Below are 20,236 nucleotides of genomic sequence, written 5' to 3' on the forward strand. Positions count from 1 at the left end.
TGAAACAAGATGGGATCGGGAGGGAGACAAACCATAAGTGACTCTTATTCTCACAAAACAAACTGAGGGTTGCTGGGGGGAGGGGGTTTGGGAGAAGGAGGTCGGATTATGGACATTTGCGAGGGTATGTGCTTTGGTGAGTGCTGTGAAGTGTGTAAACCTGGTGATTCACAGACCTGTACCCCTGGGGATAAAAATATATGTTTATAAAAAATAAAAAATTAAAAAAAAATCAGTTTCTCTGAGGAAAAAAAAAAAAAAACCTCCTTGAAATACTACCTCCCATGTTAAAATGGCTACCATGAAAAAGAGAAGAGATAACAAGTGCTGGTCAGGATATGGAGAAAAGAGAGTTCTTGTGCACTCTTGGTGGGAATGTAAATTGGTGTACCCACTATGGAAAGCAGCATGGAAGTTCCTCAAAATATTAAGAAAATAGGACTATGATCCTGAAATCCCACTTCTGGATATACATCCAAAGGAAATGAAGACAGAATGGCAAAAAGATATCTCCCTCCATGTTAATTGCAGCATTAGTCACAATACCCAAGGTATAAAAACAACCTAAATGTTCATGTATGAATGAATGGATAAAGAAGAGAAAAAAAGATATGGTTTATATATACAATGGAATATTCTTCAGCTGTGAGAGAAAGGATATCCTGCCATTTGTGACAACATGGATAGAACTTGAGGACATTTTGCTAGGTAAAATAAGTCAGATGGAGAAAGACAAACACTGTGATATCATTTATATGTGGAATATTAAAAAGCTGAATTCACAGAAACACAGTATAATGGTTGTTAGGGGCTGGAGGTGAAGGAAAATGAGGAAATGTTGGTCAAGGATACAAAATACCAGTTACATAAGATGAGTAAGTTCTGGGAATCTAATGTAGAACACAGTGACTATATTTAATATAAAATTGCATTATATACATGAAAATTTCTCAGAAGGTAGATCTCAAATGTTCTCACTACAAAAAAAAAAAAAAGAAGAAGAAGTGGTAATTATGTGAGGTGATCGTGGTGTTAACTAATCCCACTGTGATAATCATTTTGCAATATATTAAGCATATCAAACCATCACATTATATACCTTAAACTGACACAATGCTCTATGTCAATTATATCTCAATAAAGCTGGGTACAAAAAGGAAATCAAATATCCGATCACCAGTAAAGAGCCTAAAGAGAAGCATTTGTAGTTCTACACTTTGCTTGCATAGAACAAGGCTTTGGAACCCAACTGGCTTGGGTTTAAAACTAGCATCACCATTGACTACCATTGTGAAACTAAGTCATCTCTTGTTTCTTCATCTATGAAATGGGGATAATAATATCTACCTCGTAGGATCCTAGTAAGGATTAAGTGATATAATAACTATAAACACTTGTTTACTAGCATAAAGCAGGTAGAGTGTACTATTCTAAGTGCAATAAATTGGGCAAGAAAAGACAAATACTATATGATTTCACTTATAAATAAAATCATACAAACAAACAAAATAGTAGACCCAAGAAAACAGAGAACAAACTGATGACTGCCAGAGGGGAGAGGGCTAGAGGGATGGGTGAAACGGGTGAAGAGCAGTGGGAGTTAAAGGCTTCCAGTTATGGAAAGAATAAGCCATGGGTATGAAAGGGACAGTGTGGACAATACAGTCAATGAGGTGAGTGTAGCATAACATAAAGAGTTGTCAAAAAAAAAAGGAGAGAGAGAGAGTTGCTCAATCACTGTACTGTACACCTGAAGCTAGTATAGCATTTTATGTCAACTATACTTCAATTAAAAGAAAAATAAATGTAATTTCCTTTGCCCGGTACATCCTGTTGTCTGTTTCCTTGCCTCTTTTAAAATAGATAGTTAAGGGACTTGACAAAAGTTCTACAGCATACCAGTGGTAAATGTAGAAACAAGGTAGATCACATGCCTCAGTATTCAGCAGATTTCTCCATGCTAGGATGTTAAACTACTAAGAATAAATATATAACATATAATTCTAATGTTATAATTCATTCAGTAATTTTCTTTAAGGTACACTTCAAAACAAGATACAAAAAGGATTTAGAGTCAGCCAGCCAGAGAAGCTTCCATCCCTTCTCACAGTATTTTCATATGGAAGGATAATGGTATGACACTCCTGGCCCTTTTCTTATTTGTTCACTTACATAATATTCCCAGATGGGAGGAGTAATGATTTACCTGACTGTTGAGTTTGAGAGCAAGAACTCAGTAAGGGTGGCTCATTTGCTCCCTCCCTTCTCCTTGAGATCCAGCAGACACCACATTCACTATCTTCCTCTAGGTCTAGTGATACAACACACCTTCATCCCTTTTACAGGACGCCCATACTTCTCTGGCACTTGCTGTGACTGGATGGCTAAACTAATCTGGCGTTCAATATTTAAAGACTCACTTTCTCATAAACCTAAGCCACATTTCCTAATACAGGACTACCCATAATTGAATCAATTGTTTTGTTTTGTTTTGTTTTGTTTTGTTGTTTCAATTTGATGTTCTTTAATTTTCTCAATGGAATCAGAATCTACATGGGACAAAGTAATGCTTTTAATTAGATCCCTTCGGCCCTCTACAATGGGGACTAGAGACAGGATCTTTTCCTTCCAATTTTAAGAACAAATGACTAAAGCCAAGAATGGAGACCATTCAGTATTACTTCTTAACAGTATATCAAGAAATGAGCCAATAAGTGAGATCACCCTGTGGTCACATTCTGTTCAGAGAGGTAGGATGAAAGAGTTGATATTTCTTGCAAATTGAAGAGAACTTATAGTCCACAGACATCCTGCAGTAAAAAAAGTATCTGAACACCTGATAGAGACCTCGAATTACAACACAATTTAAGGCAAATTTTTTCATTGATTTGTGTTTTTGTCAAATGTTAGGAAGGCAGGAAATTCAATTAGAGCACATACCCACCATTTCACCAAAGAGAATATAGTGGAGTCCTTGCAAAAGCACAGGGTAGCACTCACAACCTGATTATGTAAATCATTTTGTAGAAGCTAATACAAATATTTAACTTCAGAGGATTCTGCTTCAAAAACTTCAAATAATTAACAAATAGGATTAAGATCAACCTGACAATTTAAATATTGGGTTTTGTATCCCTGCATCCAGCATTAGGATTTTAAAAAAAGGAAAAATAAATGAGGTAAGCAACCAAGCAGGCACTCACAAATATTTTACAGACCTGTGAAAGACCAACCACTAGCTTTTCTTTTACTGACAACTTCAAAAATATCCATCATGAGGAAAAATAATATGTGGTGTTTGTGAGAGATGTTCTTCTGTTGGAAATGTCTTTCACAAGAGCATGTGACACAAAGATTCATTTTAGGAAATGATACAGAGCAAGGTTTTCATTACATGGCATCAGTCATCCAAAAGTAATGAACTGCGCTAAAACCAACATTGGACTGCCACTCTTCAGAATTACAGTTATTTAAAGAACATTTCATGACAGTGGTATAGGGTATCTTGTCATGGATGTAAGGAGATCATCTCTTTACATGATGTAAAGATGATCTCTTTACATCCACCAGTACAACAGAACAACACAATTTGAAGAAGTTAAGTACTGGAAAAAAGTACTTTCTGACTAAATTAGAACTTGGTTCGTATGAAAACGTATATTCTGAGAAATGCACCATTATGATAGATTGAAACCAGAGAACTCCCACAAAAAATAAAAGAGGAAGTGATTGTGGTGTATTCATCTCTACCATTATTAAGAAGGTGTGGGATAGAGATAACAAAGTGCAGACATGTTGGCTCACTGAAAAGTTTGCTCTATTTTGAATTATTATAGAAAGAATTTTCATAACAATCTCTTGTTATGAGATTATACTGTAATTTGCTCTCCTCATTTCTTTTTGATCTCTGCTCAAATATTACCTCATCAGAGAGACTCTCCCTGACCACTCTTATCTAAAATGCATCTCAGCCCAACCTTCAACCACCATCCTCATCTCCTATATATTTAGTATCCATAACCTCTTTTAATTGTCTTAGAGCCACTTCTTACTAATACATTGTATTTCTTTGTTTTTTCTCTGCCTTCCACCAGAAGAATGCAATCCTCATAAAACTGGTTCAATGCTATATCTTTAGCATGTAGAGCAATCTTGTACATAGAAGGTGTTCAACATAAATGTGTTGAAAAACTAAGAGAATGAAAGAGATTTCTACCTAAATGTTAGGTTATATCCTTTATTCTCTCTGAGACACATTTTGGGATACAGACAAATGATAGTATATAGGCTTCTCTGATTCTTTAATTTTGTTGAAAACAAAAACACCTGGATAATTATTTTTAGGATATTAGATCCCCAGACAGAATTTGCCCATCATTATAATAAGTATTGATTGAGTTTCCCACCCAGTCTCAGGAGGCAGGATTACCTCTATTGCCTACTGAATTTGCCTTTGAACGATGCTTCTCTCCTTCCTACACAAGAGCTTCTGAGAAGCTTCCTTGTTTGGCTGAACAAACAAGACCTAACCCCACTACAGTGACCCATGGACATCAAATAACTTGCTCTCATAAACCTAAGGATAGTAAAAGCAGAGACTATTAATAGAGCCTTAGATGACAGGAGTCTGGCTGATGAAGTCCAGCATGTGTCTGTGCATTCAGAAGAGTTGCTTTGGTTGGTAACAAACCACATCTTAAGGCTAGTGGTTAAATTTAATTTTTTTTCTAGAATATTCTATAAAGTAGGCCTTCATTCATTAACTAAAATTCTTCTACTAGACTATAAATATTAGGGTTATGTACTAACCACTGGGATAATGTATTTTTTTTAAGTTTCTGGTTTTGTTTTCTTTTTTTAAAGATTTTATTTATTAGACTGAGAGAGACAGAGAGGAAGTGAGTACAAGCAGGCAGAGAAAGATGCAGACTTCCTGCTGAGCAGGGAGCCCTTTGTGGGACTCGATCTCAAGATGCTGGGATCATGACTTGAGCCAAAGGCAAACTCATAACTGACTGAACCACCCAGGTGTCCCTGGGGTAATGTATTTTTTTTTAAGATTTTATTTATTTATTTGACAGACAGATTATAGTAGGCAGAGAGAGTGGGGGTGGGGAGGGAGAAGCAGGCTCCCTGCTGAGCAGAGAACGGATATGGGTCTTGATCCCAGGACCCTGGGATCATGACCTGAGCTGAAGGCAGAGGCTTTAACCCACTGAGCCACCCAGGTACCCCTGGGGTAATGCATTTTTAAATTAAGTTTATGCATATACATATTAGAATTTACAGAATTTATTTTCATATATTCATTGATTTTTCATTTTTTATCTCTTCTGATCTTGAGTGGAAAAAAAAAAAAACCACTCATTTTATTTTATTTTTTTTTCCTAGAAGAGAACTGCTACTCAGGTTATTGATTTATGGAAGAGAATTCCTTTCCTCTGGTCCCAATACGGTTCTCTGTCATAGTTGACATGGGATTTTTATGCTATCCCTGATGTGCATGACATTCTGTTAGACACTTGGTCTCTTTTGCAATTGTTTAACTTCAATTTATTCTACATATCCCTCAGTGAGGTGAATACCTTTGGTGATTGGAATAGCATCCCTAATAGTAGACCTGAAAAAGCTTTTTGTAAGGGCCCTGAGGAGGCAGTGGCTTCTTCCCTGTGGACTTTTCATCTAGAAAGAGATGTACTCTGTTTACTTGTTTGGAATTGACAGACAGAAAGTAAGAAAGAGGCCTGCTAAACTTGAAATAGCTCAGGGCATGGCTGGTAATAATTGCTAACACAAAATATGTAGAGCCATTCCAGAGCCTCCAAATTTCCGTTCAGGAAAACTCAGTTTCTAAAGCTATATAGTCTTTCAGTGAGGCCTTAGTGTGGCCATGGGGAAAAAAGGACAAGAAAGCCCTCTCTATATGGCAGCAGGGATTATATGACTGGCTAATCAGTGAGTGTACTGCATGGACAAAGCTAGAATTTATTCCTGCCCCCAGGATTTGGTGTGTGCTAGCAACTGGTTACTTCTGCTTATTTCCCATTCTCTCTGTCCCTGAATGGTGGTTTTCCTTTACTTCATGTATCTTATCTTTTTCTCTGTTGTTCTTTACTGTGGGAGTTGGGACAGATAACTCATCTTTTAAGCTAATGAGTGTTAAGCCATGAGGAGCAACCATGTCTGAGCCTGTTAGGGATGATGATATCACCAGATGTGATTATAGGATGAGGCTCTAAGGTAGGTTCTTTTAGGGAAGGAATAAACGCATGCCACCCAAAATGTATAAATGGGAAGAATGGTGTAATAGATGTTGGACATCCAAAAAGATGAACTATTCTTAATTTTCTCTACTAGAGATGAGGAAGCTAAATTATGCATAATCCCAGACTCTTTTGCAGCTAAGGGGGCAACCATATGACTCAGTTTGGGCCATTATGATATAAATAGTTGGGCCTACGTTAATATTCTGGAAAAGCTTTTATTTTATTATTATTATTATTATTTTTATTTTTTCAAGAGTTTATTTATTTATTTACAGAAAGAGCAAGAGAGCACAAGCAGGCAGAACAGTAGAGAGAGAGGGAAAAGCAGACTCCCCACTGTGCAGAGAGCCCTATGTGCTGCTCAATTCCAGGACCCTGAGATCATGACCTGAGCAGAAAGCAAATGCCTAACCTGCTGAGCCACCCGGGCACCTCTCTGGAAAGCCTTTTAAAAGGACAGAATCAGCCAGAACAATCCATCAGCTTCAGCTTCAGCTTCAGATTCCTTTATCCTTTTGTTTTTCCTGCTAAGATGGGGGTATCCTATATAGGCTTTAGAAACAACATAAACGTACAGATGAAAGCCATCTATAATGAATGGCAGAGAAGCCTTGATCCTTGAGGGTGTACCAAAGTATTTGCCCTTTGCTGCCTATCTACGACCTTCTTATTGATAAGAAAATAAAACACCTACAAAGTAAAGCTATTCTTAGCTGGTTTCTCTTCAGCTCTTTTCTTTTTATGCTTATAGAGACTCATTCCTCAGCCAAATGATTTTCTTCTCAATACTTTGAGGTTGGCAAGAACCGTAATAGCCAATATTCTTAATCCAGAGCAATCCAGTAGCAATCCCAGGAGACAGACCAAACATAAAGATTCAGAATAAGAGAGGTTTTATTCAACTTGATTCTCTAACACCTAGCACAGTGCCTGACACTTAGAATGTAATAAAAATGTTTATTGATATTATTTATTATATTTCTCAAGAGACTGTTTTGTAATGACACACCACTTAAAGCAAGTGTTAGAATTTATAGAAGTTTCAGTAACCAACTTTGAATTTAATGAATAACAACATTCATTGAATAATTAACATTTATTGACTTCTTGGTATAACTAAGCACCATCCTAAATTCTTTATGTATTTTTTTTAAATTAATTCTGACAGACATCCTTAGTCCCATTACCCGAGTATTATTATTAGAGAGCTTAAGAGATATTTAAATAACTTAGCCAAGGCCACACATCCGGGTGGTATCAGAGCCAAAATTCAAGGCCAAGTTTCTCTCTCTCCAAACCTACACTCTTAACCACTATGTATTACTAAAATATTCTAAATCTGCTCTCCTCAAAGAAACATTTCCTTTGATCCCTAAAAACTCTTTTTGACAGAACAGCAAGTATACAGAAAATTTTAGTCTGTGTTAATGGTTATACATTATTAATCAATTACCACTTACTGGATGATTTATTGTTTGATTCTTCTTAGTTGACAAATCAGTTGAATTTTTTATATGCACACACTGGAATAAGTTAGCTAGAGTGATTCCCTTGGAGAGCTTCATGTTCATTCCTGGTTGCTATTCAGAACCCAGATTATTTGTTGCATTTTTGCTTTAAAATCCTGGAGTCTTTAAAATGTAGCACCATGACCTAAATTGTAGGATATTGATAAGAACAAGGATGCAGGAGGCGATTCAGTAGATACTTAAATGACAAAAAATGCGGTGCAAGTTTCACACACCCTGCAGACTGCAGGTTTATATGATAATAAATTATAGTTATCACCAGGACAAAAGGGGAAAAAAAGGCCATGAAATCCAATAGCTCAGTGAGAAATTTGCTAATACAGGTGGTCAAGCTTGTTCCATTTCATTGTCAAAGGGAGGCTATTTATTTGCTTCTGGGTAGTTAAATTACAGAGCTATTTACTGCTGAAAGTTTTCTAAGTACGCAGATGTGGACCTAAAGCTCTGGGCTTTAGATTCAAAGTCTGTGAGAAGAAAAAGAAGAAGAATTTACTCCACAGACAGCATAACTGATAAGGTAGAAATCTTTCAGCAACTCCAGAAATAAAGTAAGTGCCTGCAAGTATTTCAGTTGGAATCTCCTTACATTGTACATTGTGCAGTGTATGTTGGGCATGTGCTAAGGATAAAAATGCTGCGTATAATGAATAACAGTTTTTAGAAGCTCTTTAAATATATTTCCTTTGATTGCCTCCTATTTAGGTGAGAGGTCAGTGATTGGTGTACATGTTACTTGTGTGAGTGTGTGTGTGTGTATGTGTGTGTATGAGAGAGTGAGATGGACAGAGATTCCTTGTGTACCAGAATGCTCAGACACAGAGAAAAAACAGTCATAATCGCTCCTCAGTAGTTTTAAAATCAATGCCAACTTTCTTTGCCTGTTGTGCAAGATGATAGTGATTTTAACCCAACAAGTAAAACTACATATATATTATTTTTTTCTCAGAACATTTGAAACAGTTGAGATTGCATACCCTGTATTCATGATTTTCAAACTACCACAACCTAGCAATTTCCAAAACTTGTTAGTCCATCAATAAAATAAATCAAAGATATTCTAATAATAATTTTTATAAGCATTTTTATGATGATTTTCCTGTCAGTTGTCTTTCAATCGAATTTCAAATTTTGTATTTTGCATGTACTGAGCAACTATGTTTTACCATTTGTTTCCTGGGCATAATGCCTGCTTAAATTGCCAGGTAACTTGACTCTTTTGCCAAGTGACCTTTAAACCAAGACATGTAGGTAATCTCCTTATTAATTACAAATGTTAACTTCATCATTCTTAGTTCATGACCAAATTCAAAGCTTCCAGGCACAGTCTTGATGAGGAATGCATTACATAGCTGAAAGAATTCAAATTCTAATATATAGAGCCTTGAAAAACAACCAATGTATCATAAAGGGCAATGAGTTCACCGAAGTAATCTTTGTGGGAAGTGACCCACAACAAAAGATTAACAGATATGAGTGGTATCAGCTTGCTAAAAGACACTGAAGATGAAGAAAACCAAACATCCCACCTCTGGCTGTCTCAGGTTGAAATTGGAAAATATTGTCAGGGAATGTTTGCAACCATAACAAAATTCAAATGACTGAAGGTTTGATGACTTGGTTGCTATATCACTCAGTTCTTAGGGGAATAGTTAAGGGTAAGAGTATACATGAAGATGGCCCAAATGCATTAGGTCTGAATTTCAAGATCTGTTGGCTCTTATACTTAACTTTTGAGAATCCAGAGACAAACAAATTTAGTAAGAGTAATGAGAAAATTATTTAAAAATATATTTGCATGTGATCAAATCCAAAATGACCATTAATTTAAAGCAGAAATATATCAAGTACCTACATGCCATAAACGTTTTTCTTAGACTTTTTATTTGAAACTAATCATACATTTACATCACATTGCAAAGCTAGCATAAAGAGATCACATGTACCCTTCACCCAGTTTCCTCAAAGTTTGGATCTTACGTAATTATAGTAAAATATAAACACCAGGAAGTTGATACTGATATACATGTATAGTTCCACACCATTTTATCACATGTGTAGATTCTTGTAACCACCACTGCAGTCAAAATTCAAAACTATTTAAAATGCTCTTATTTATTTTCTTTAATATAAAAATGCATTATGACTTCAGATAGAAAGCTCTGAACTACTTGTACTGCATAACAACAAATGAGTATTGGAAGTAATTAATATCAAGGAGATTATCACCTAGGAAAACTATCTGTAAAGGCCAAAGTGAAATTCTATCAATACAGACAATGTACAACTTTTGGTTAAGCTCATTTTCCTGCATAAATCACACAACCTCATTATTCAGCTTTCATCTCTCCCCAACATGAGAGTGAACAGTTTTGGAGCACAGTTTACCAATGACAACTTGCTGAGAATCAGACTACTCCCAAACAGTTTACTTGTGAAAGCCCTAGATACACATAGACACACACACTCTTTTCAGGCATAACAGAGCGCTTCACAAGTGCCCTTAAAGCGCTAATGAGTTCACCAAAACAAAAGAGCTTATTAATAAATATACACAGAAATATACACAGAAAACAATGAAATAAACCAGCCAGGTTCTTCCAAGCCAAAGCTATTAGAAGGTTTCTTGTTTTCCCTACCAAGTAAATATAATCCAAATCATTGCAATCTCCAATTCTGATTCTGCTCACAATAATGGAGAAATATAAGATCACAAAAGAAAAAATATCTGAACCCCAGTCTTACCTTGGCCATCTGTGCCTGCACGCCATTTGCCTTGAGAGATGCTACTGCTTTCTGTGCAGCTGCAGGACTGTCAAAATCTACGAAACCATAACCTGTGAAAACACAAAAGCGCTTGTTAGTACCACATCTCTCTCCTACCAATGGAAGGGGTGTTTGCAGTCACACTTGCATTCATAACTCTTGGAATAACTGTGAAGGTTCTCAACTGATTGGCCTTAACATGTCAAGAAAGATACTGCAATATCATTAAATACAAAATTGTAATTCTCTTATTTATCTGGAGATTGCTTTGGAGATTGGGTATGCAGTTAGTGATCTGATTTGGGCTAATTTGATCAGTAAGGTAATATATTATTTAACCAGGATCTTCTTTCTTTGGTGAATTTGCTACAAAAAATGAGGAGCACAAAATGCTGAAAAATACAGAGAAGTCTATGTCTAAAGTTAATTTTCAAAACTTTAAAAAAAAAAAACTGATGTTAGAGGAACAAGATGGTGGAGGAGTAGGAGACCTAAATATCATCAGGTCCCAGGACTTCAGCTAGATAGTTATCAACCATTCTGAACACCTAACGACTCAATAGGAAATCGAAGGGAAGATGAGCAATTCTAGAAACAGAAAAGCAACCACTTTCTGGAAGGTAGGGCATGCAGAGAAGTGAATCCGAGGCAATATACAGGAAGATAGACTGCAGGGGAGGGCCCAGCTCCCAGCAAGCAGTAGAACAGTGGAGCACAAAATTGGAACTTTCAGAAGTTTCCTCTGCTGAGGGATGTCTCTCCAGTGGCTAAGCAGGGGGTGGAATCCTCACTGGGACAGTGTGGTCTCAGGACCCATGAGGTCACACAAAGACTGGGGGTGCCTGAGTGTGGCAGGGTTCCAAGGTATTGGAGCAGGAAAGCTGGCTGCAGAGGCAGAGCTAAGGACGGGGCTCTCAGTTCGGGTTATCTTAAACTGTGATCCATGGCACAGTCCGGCCACTGCTCTTTGAGCAGAGACCCCACAAGTGGTAGATCCAGGGAGACCCCTCCTTCCTCCTCTGGGAGGAGTGGCATGGGAGTGCACCACAGGAATTTGTTGGGTTTAAAGACTCCAAAAGGGGCCATGCACCAGAGATAGAAATAATCGGTCACCAGCTAGATAGTACAGAATGTAGCCAGAGACCAGAGTGATGGGAAGGATTGGCTGCTTAACTCTGAGGGAGCAGGGCCCTGAGCTCTTGGCTCATCTAAGCCAGAGATTGGGAGGCCACCATTTTCATTCTCCTCCTCCAAAGATGTATGGAAAGCGTTCAGGGAACAAAAGCTCCCAAGAGCAAACCCAAGCAGATTACTTAGCCTGGCCCCCGGCAAGGGTGGTGCAATTATGCCTCCAGCAAAGACATTTGAGAATCACTGCAACAGGTGCCTCCCCTAGAAGATCAGTTACAGCATCGAGCCAAGACCAAGTTCACCAATCAATGTTAACTGCAGAACCCCAGAGCTAGGGAAAGCAACACATAGAACTCATGGCTTTTTCCCCAAGGGTCCTTAGTCTTCCAAAGTTCAATTTTTAAAATTTTCTTTAATTTTTTCTTTCTCTTTTTTATTTTTTTTGAATTTTTCCTTTTTTATATTTTAAACATCTTATGTTATCAATACTTTCTTAAATTTCTTTTTTAATCTTCATTTTTACATTCATATTCTATCGCTTCGTTGTACTTAATCTTATTTTTTGCATATATAGAAGTTTTTCTTTCTTTAAAAGTTTGGGATACAGTTTCTTCTAACAGAGCAAAATATATCCCTAAATCTACTATATAACTTTATTCTAGTCTCCTGCCTGATGGCATTCTCCCTGCCCCCTTTTTTCTTGATTTTTTTCTTTCTTTTTTCAACCAACGTCTTATCTTATCAATTCCTTTTAAAATATATTTTTTTAAATTTTCATCTTTGCAGTCATATTCCATCCCTTCATTGTATTTACCCTTATTTTTGTGTATATATATATATATATATACATATATATATATATATATATATTTCTTTCTTTAAAATTTTGGGAGACAGTTTCTTCTAACTGACCAAAATATACCCCAAATCTAGTGTATGACTCTATTTTATTCACCAGCCTGATCATATTTTTTTCTTCTTCTTCTTCTTTTTTCCCCCTTTCTCCCATCCCCTCCTTCCCCCTTACCCCCAGTTGCAGGTATCTTCTAATTCATTTAGCGTGTATATTTCTGTATATTTATCCTTTTAGCATTGTGTTCCGTCATTCATCTGTTCTTCTCTGGACAAAATGACAAAATGGAAAAACTCACCTCAAGGAATAAAAAAGAGCAAGAGGCAGTACTAATTGCCAGGGACCTAATCAATACAGACATTAGTAAAATGTTGGAACTAGAGTTCAGAATGATGCTTATAAAGATATTAGCTGGGCTTGAAAAAAATAGAGGATACTAGAGAATCCCTTTGTGGAGAAATAAAAGAACTAAAATCTAACTAAGTTGAAATTTTTAAAAGACTATAAATGAGATGTAGTAAAAAATGGAAGCTCTTATTGCTAGGATGAATGAGGCAGAAGAGAGAATTGGTGTTATAGAAGATCAAATGATGGAGAGTAAAGAAGCTGAGCAAAAGAGAGACAAATAACTACTGGACCAGGAGGGGAGAATTCAAGAAATAAGTGATACCATAACACAAAAAACTATTAGAATAATTAGAATCTCAGAAGAAGAAGACGACAGAGAGAGAGGGACAGAAGGTATATTGGAGCAAATTATAGTAGAGAATTTCCCTAATTTGGCAAAGGTAATAAGCATCAAAATCCAGGAGGCACAGAGAACTCCCCTCAAAATCAATAAAAATAAGGTTAACACCCCATCATCTAATAGTAAAACTTACAAGTCTCAGTGACAAAGAGAAAATTAAGAAAGAAGCTTGGGACAAGAAGTCTGTGACATACAATGGTAGAAATATTAGGCTGACAGCAGACCTATCCACAGAGATCTGGCAGGCCAGAAAGTACTGGCATGATATATTCAGAGCACTAAATGAGAAAAATATGCAGCCAAGAATACTATATGCAGCTTGGTTGTCATTGAAAATAGAAGGAGAGACAAAAAGCTAAAGGAGAGACAAAAAGCTAAAGGAGAGACAAAAACTAAAAGAATTTGCAAATACCAAAACAGCCCTACAGGAAATATTGAAAGGGGTCCTCCAAGCAAAGAGAGAGCCTAAAAGCAACATATAGGAAGAGAGACAATATACAGTTAACAGTCACCTTACAGGCAATACAATGGCAAAAGTTCATATCTTTGAAAAATTACCCTGAATGTAAATGGGCTAAATGTCCCAATCAAAAGACACAAGGTATCAGAATGGATAAGAAAAAACAAAACCCATTAATATACTGTGTGCAAGAGACTAATCTTAGAGCCAAAGACATCTCCAAATTTCAAATAAGGGGGGAAAAGCATTTAACATTCTAATGGACATCAAAAGAAAGCTGAGGTAATAATCCTTATATCAGAAAAATTAGATTTTAAACCAAAGACTATAATATGAGATGTGGAAGGACACTATATCATACTTAAAGTGTCTGTCCAACAAGAAGATCTAACAATTTTAAATATCTATGCCCCTAACATGGGAGCAGCCAATTATCTAAGCCAATTAAAAACAAAATCAAAGAAACACATTGACAATAATACAATAATATTAGCAGACCTTGACACCCCATTCACTAAAATGGACAGATCATCTAAGCAAAAGATCAACAAGGAAATAAAAGCTTTAAATGACACACTAGACCAGATGGACATCACAGGTATATTCAAAGCCTTCTAACCCAAACCAACAGAATGCAGGTTCTTCTCTAGTATGCATGGAACATTCTCCAGAATAGATCATATCCTGGGTAACAAATCAGTTCTCAACTGGTACCAAAAGGTTGGGATCATTCCCTGTGTATTTTCAAACCACAGTGCTTTGAAACTTGAACTCAAGGACAAGAGGAAAGTTAGGACAAACTCAAATACATGAACAGCTATACACCAGCAAATTCCAGACAATCTGGAAGAAACAGATGCATTCCTAGAGAAATGTAAACTACCAAAACTGAACGAGGAAGAAATAGAAAACCTGGACATACCCATAACCAGTAAGGAGATTGAAGCAGTCATCAAAAATCTCCCAACAAACAAGAGCCCAGGGCCAGATGGCTTCCCAGAGGAATTCTACCAAATGTTTAAAGAAAAATTAATACCTATTCCCCTGAAACTGTCCCCAAAAAATAGAAATGGAAGGAAAACTTCCAAACTCATTTTATGAGGCTAACATTACCTTGATCCCAAAACCAGGCAAAGACCCCATCAAAATTACAGACCAATATCCCTGATAAACACAGGTGCAAAAATTCTCACCAAAATACTAGCCAATAGGATCCAATAGTACATTAAAGGGATTATTCACCACGACCAAGTCAGATTTATTCCTGGGCCGCAAGTTTGGTTCAACATCCTCAAATCAATCATATGATATAATACATTAATAAAAGAACAAGAACCATATGATATCCTCAATAGATGCAGAAAAAGCATTTGACAAAGTACAGCATCCTTTCTTGATCAAAACTCTCACAGTATAGGGATAGAGGGTATATACCTCAATATCATAAAAGCCATCTATGAAAAACCCACAGCAAATATTCTCAATGGGGAAAAACTGAGAGCTTTTCCCTTAAAGTCAGGAACATGGCGGGGCTATCCACTATCATCACTCTTACTCAACATAGTACTAGAAGTCCTAGCCTCAGCAATCAGACAACAAAAAAGAAATTAAAGGCATCCAAATCACCAAAGAAGTCAAACACTCACTCCTTGCAGATGATATGAATACTTTAACTGGAAAACCCAAAAGACTCCACTCCAAAACTGCTAGAACTGATATAGGAATTCAGTAAAGTGTCAGGATATAAAATCAATGCACAGAAGTCAGTTGCATTTATATACACCAACAAGACAGAAGAAAGAGAAATTAAGGAGTCAATACCATTTACAATTGCACCCCAAACCTTAAGATAGCTAGGAATAAATCTAACCAAAGATCCAAAGAATCTGTACTCAGAAAACTATAAAGTACTCATGAAAGGAATTGAGGAAGACACAAAGAAATGGAAAAACATTCCATGCTCATGGATTGGAAGAACAAATATTGTGAAAATGCCTATGCTACCTAAAGCAATCTATACATTTACTGCAATCCCTATCAAAATCCCATAAACTTTTTTCAAGGAAATGGAACAAATAATTCTAAAATTTATATGGAACCAGAAAAGATCCCACATAGCCAGAGGAATGTTGCAAAAGAAAAGCACATCCGGTGGCATCACAATTCCGGACTTGAAGCTCTATTACAAATCTGTTATCATCAAGACAAACAGACACATAGATCATTGGAACAGAGTAGAGTCCAGAAATGGACCCTCAACTTCATGGTCAACTAATCTTTAACAAAGCAGGAAAGAATGTCCAATGGAAAAAAGTCTCTTCAACAAACTGTGTTGGGAAAATTGGACCGCCACATGCAGAAGAATGAAACTGGATGATTTCCTTGCACCATGCACAAAAATAGACTCAAACTGGATAAAAGACCTCAATATGAAACAGGAATCTATCAAAATCCTTGAGGAGAACACAGGCAGCAACCACTTCGACCTCAGCCATGGCAGCTTCTTCCTAGAAACATCTCCAAAGGCAATGGAAGCAAGGACAAAAATGAACTACTGGGACGCCATCAAGATGAAAATTTTTTGCACAGCAAAGGAAATAGTAAAAAAAAAAAAAAAAAAAAAAAACAAAAGACAGCCGACAGAATAGAAGATATTTGCAAATGACATATCAGACAAAGGGCTAGTATTCAGAATCTATAAAAAACCTGTCAGACTCAACACCCAAAGAACAAATAATCCAATCAAGAAATGGGCAGAGGACATGAACAGACATTTCTGCAAAGAAGACATCCAGATGGCCAACAGACACATGAAAAAGTGCTCCATATCACTCGGCATCAGGGAAATACAAATCAAAACCACAATGAGATATCACCTCACACCAGTCAGAATGGCTAAAATCAACAAGTCAGGAAATGACAGATACTGGCAAGGATGCAGAGAAAGGGGAACCCTCCTACACTGTTGGTGGGAATGCAAGCTGGTGCAGCCACTCTGGAAAGCAGCATGGAGGTTCCTCAAAATGTTGAAAATAGAACTGCCCTATGACCCAGCAATTGCACTATTGGGTATTTACCCTAAAGATACAAACGTAGTGATCCAAAGGGGCACATGCACCCGAATGTTTATAGCAGCAATGTCCACAATAGCCAAACTATGGAAAAAACCTAGATGTCCATCAACAGATGAATGGATCAAGAAGATGTGGTATATATACACAATGGAATACTATGCAGCCATCAAAAGAAATGAAATCTTGCCATTTGCGACAATATGGATGGAACTAGAGCGTATCATGCTTAGCGAAATAAGTCAAGCAGAGAAAGACAACTATCATATGATCTCCCTGATATGAGGAAGTGGTGATGCAACATGGGGGCTTAAGTGGGTAGGAGAAGAATCAATGAAACAAGATGGGATTGGGAGGGAGACAAACCATAAGTGACTCTTAATCTCACAAAACAAACTGAGGGTTGCTGGAGGGAGGGGGTTTGGGAGAAGGGGGTCGGATTTTGGACATTGGGGAGGGTATGTGCTTTGGTGAGTGCTGTGAAATGTGTAAACCTGGTGATTCACAGACCTGTACCCCTGGGGATAAAAATATATGTTTATAAAAAATAAAAAATTAAAAAAAAAAAAGAAATGGGCAGAAGACATGAACAGACATTTCTGCAGAGAAGACATCCAAATGGCCAATGGACACATGAAAAAGTGCTCAACATCACTAGGCATCAGGGAAATACAAATCAAATCCAGTGAGGTACCACTTCACACCAGTCAGAATGGCTAAAAAAAAGTCAGTAAACAACAGGTGTTGGCAAGGATGCAGAGAAGAGGGAACCCTCCTACACTCTTGGTGGGAATGCAAGCCGGTACAGTCACTCTGGAAAACAGCATGGAGGTTCTGCAAAAAGTTGAAAATAGAGCAACCCTAGGACCCAGAAATTGCACTACTGGGTATTTATTTGCCCCAAAGATACAAATGTAGTGATCTGAAGGGGCACATATACCCCAATGTTTATAGCAGCAATGGCCACAATAGCCAAACTATAGATAAAGTCTAGATGTCCATCGACAGATGAATGGATAAAGAAGATGTAGTGTGTTTGTGTGTGTGTGTAATGGAATATTATGCAGCTATCAAAAGATGAAATCCTGCCATTTGCAATGACATGGATGGAACTAGAGGGTATTATCCTAAGCAAAATAAGTCAGTGAGAGAGGGACAATTATCATATGATCTCTCTGTTTTGAGGAATTTGAAGAACAAGACAGAGGATCATGAGGAAAGGGAAAGAAAAATAAAACAAAGCAAAACCAAAGAGGGAGATAACCTTAAGAGACTCTTGGTCCTGCAAACAAACTGAGGGTTGCTGGAATGGTGAGAGGTGGGAGGGATGGGGTGGTGGGATGAAGGACACTGGGGAGGGTATGTGCTATGGTGAGTGCTGTGAATTGTGTAAGACTGATGAATCAAAGAACTGTACCCTGAAACAAATAATGCATTATATGTTAATTAAAAAAAGAAAGACCTAATAACGGTGGTCCCTTATATAAGCAATGGGTCAAATCATGCCTGCTCCTTAGTCCTTGGTTATTTGCAATTCCCCTGTGTAGGAAAGAATGAGTCAATGAAGATGGGGCATCAGACTCCAGGGATCAGAAGCAGCTTAACCATTTGGGAGCTTGTGAGAAATGCAGAATCCTAAGTGTATTGAGTTGGAAATGTGCATTTCTGGATGATCCCTAGGAGATTCAAATGCCTATTCAAGTTTGAGGAGATGTGAGCCAGAGCAGGTGCTGACCCCTGATTTGAGTAATTCTAGGGAGTTTATTCTAGCTTTTGTGCTGAAGAAAGAGCATTTGTGGGGTAAATATGGGCCAGTTGAATAAAACTTCTCTGTGATGAGGTGAGGGATGGGGGAAAAAAAGCTGATGTTAATAAAAGCCTTGATAGAACTCAGAGTTATCACCAACAACCTCCACGGGGCCTGGAACGCAGTACACATCTGATATACAGATGCACATCAACTGGGTGAATGAATAAATGTTGTGAATGAGAGTTACAGTCTGAAACTAGTTCTCATTCATACCTAAGCTCCTGTTAGTGCACCACAGGACCTCATCTCACTTGGTGATAATGTCTTAGATAAATTATCTTAACTCTTAAGTTATATGTGCTAGAGTAATTAAATAAATACCCAAAACTTCTTTTAAAAATAACAAAAATAGACCCATGTCACTTGTTACTTGAGTGTAATCTGAAGAAGTCACCAGTGTTGCCTATACTGTTCTCTGCCCTTGCTGCCTGTGTGAGTGTGTATACAGAATAAGTCTACAAAAAAAGCTAGAATCAAGGAAGCAGAATTGGTGGAAAGGGGATTCTGCATGCCCATAAATTAGATGAGCTTAGTCTTGGGCTTAGTCTCACTCTAATGTCAGCTGCCAATTATATTTCAAAATAAAAAAGCTCAAGCATGAGTACAAGGGCAGCTTGGCATGGCATGTATAAAAGTCCCATCATATATGCCCTTTCCTCATCTGTCCATCAGGGATCTACTCTGCGCTCTCACACTTGTTCCTCAGAAGTTTGGAGGTGAGCTACCAAAGCAAACTTACTAACCATGCTCTATGACCCACTCCCATAACCAAAGAAGAGAGCGAGGGAATTCAATTACCAAGTTGTTTCTTTTAATTAACTTTCTAATTTTCTCCCTTCGAATCCCTTCTTCTTTTCCTCCCTCCCAGCATGTTATCCTAAAATGAACTTGTTACACAGCAGTGTACCACAAAGTGCTCTTGAAAAGCTGGGCAGAGAAGCTATGAGGTTTGTGTTTCTCTTCCAATCGGAAGCCTCCTCTGTAAGTCCTGCTAACTCTTCTCTTGCCACAAAATTCAACCTATGTGAGTAATAGGAGTATTACCACCCACTAAGATGAGTCAAATAGGGGAAATAAAAGCAAAACGAGAATGGAGAAAAAGAACAAAATAAATCAAGAAGTAGAGTCGGGGGAACAGAAAGTAAAACTAAAATGTAGATGTTATCTCCTTTGTACCATGTACTATATGCTGGGCGGTTGACATGTTGATCACTGGGGAAACAATGACGTCAGGTCTTACTGGCCTTGTGCCCATTCATGGATACAGGAAGAAACAGAGGCTGAAGCAAGGTGGCACAACTAACCCCTAAACTGCAAGCTGCTTAATTGGTGAGTTCAGGATTTGAAGCGAAGTCCTCATAAGCTCTTTCCAAATGCATCACACAACGAACTACTTTATAAGCCTACTTTGCAAACTTCTGTCTGTAGCTCCTGAAGCCAACAGGCACAGTTCTCAGAAATCCCTTTATTCTGAAGTCAGGGCATCGAATAAAACAGTCCCACAAACAGATTCAATGCAGTTCATTCAGTCTGGTTGAATTCTCAGTAGAGCTGGGTAAGTGAGGTTGGACAAGGCACCCCCTCCTGCCTCATGCTTTGGTCAAT

At 37.6% G+C, this 20,236-nt stretch overlaps 1 protein-coding gene across 9 annotated transcripts in view; it reads right to left on the bottom strand.

The window, feature by feature from the left end:
* RBMS3 (RNA binding motif single stranded interacting protein 3) overlaps positions 1-20,236 on the bottom strand; it is a 713,870-nt gene that overhangs the window by 411,399 nt on the left and 282,235 nt on the right. For all 9 annotated transcript variants that reach the window (XM_059390794.1, XM_059390798.1, XM_059390793.1 and 6 more), the window contains one exon: positions 10,538-10,629. In XM_059390794.1, the coding sequence (XP_059246777.1) occupies positions 10,538-10,629 (92 nt within the window). The remainder of the gene's footprint in view (positions 1-10,537; positions 10,630-20,236) is intronic.

The sequence above is a fragment of the Mustela nigripes genome, chromosome 2, assembly GCF_022355385.1.
Source record: "Mustela nigripes isolate SB6536 chromosome 2, MUSNIG.SB6536, whole genome shotgun sequence".
Lineage (NCBI taxonomy): Eukaryota > Metazoa > Chordata > Mammalia > Carnivora > Mustelidae > Mustela > Mustela nigripes.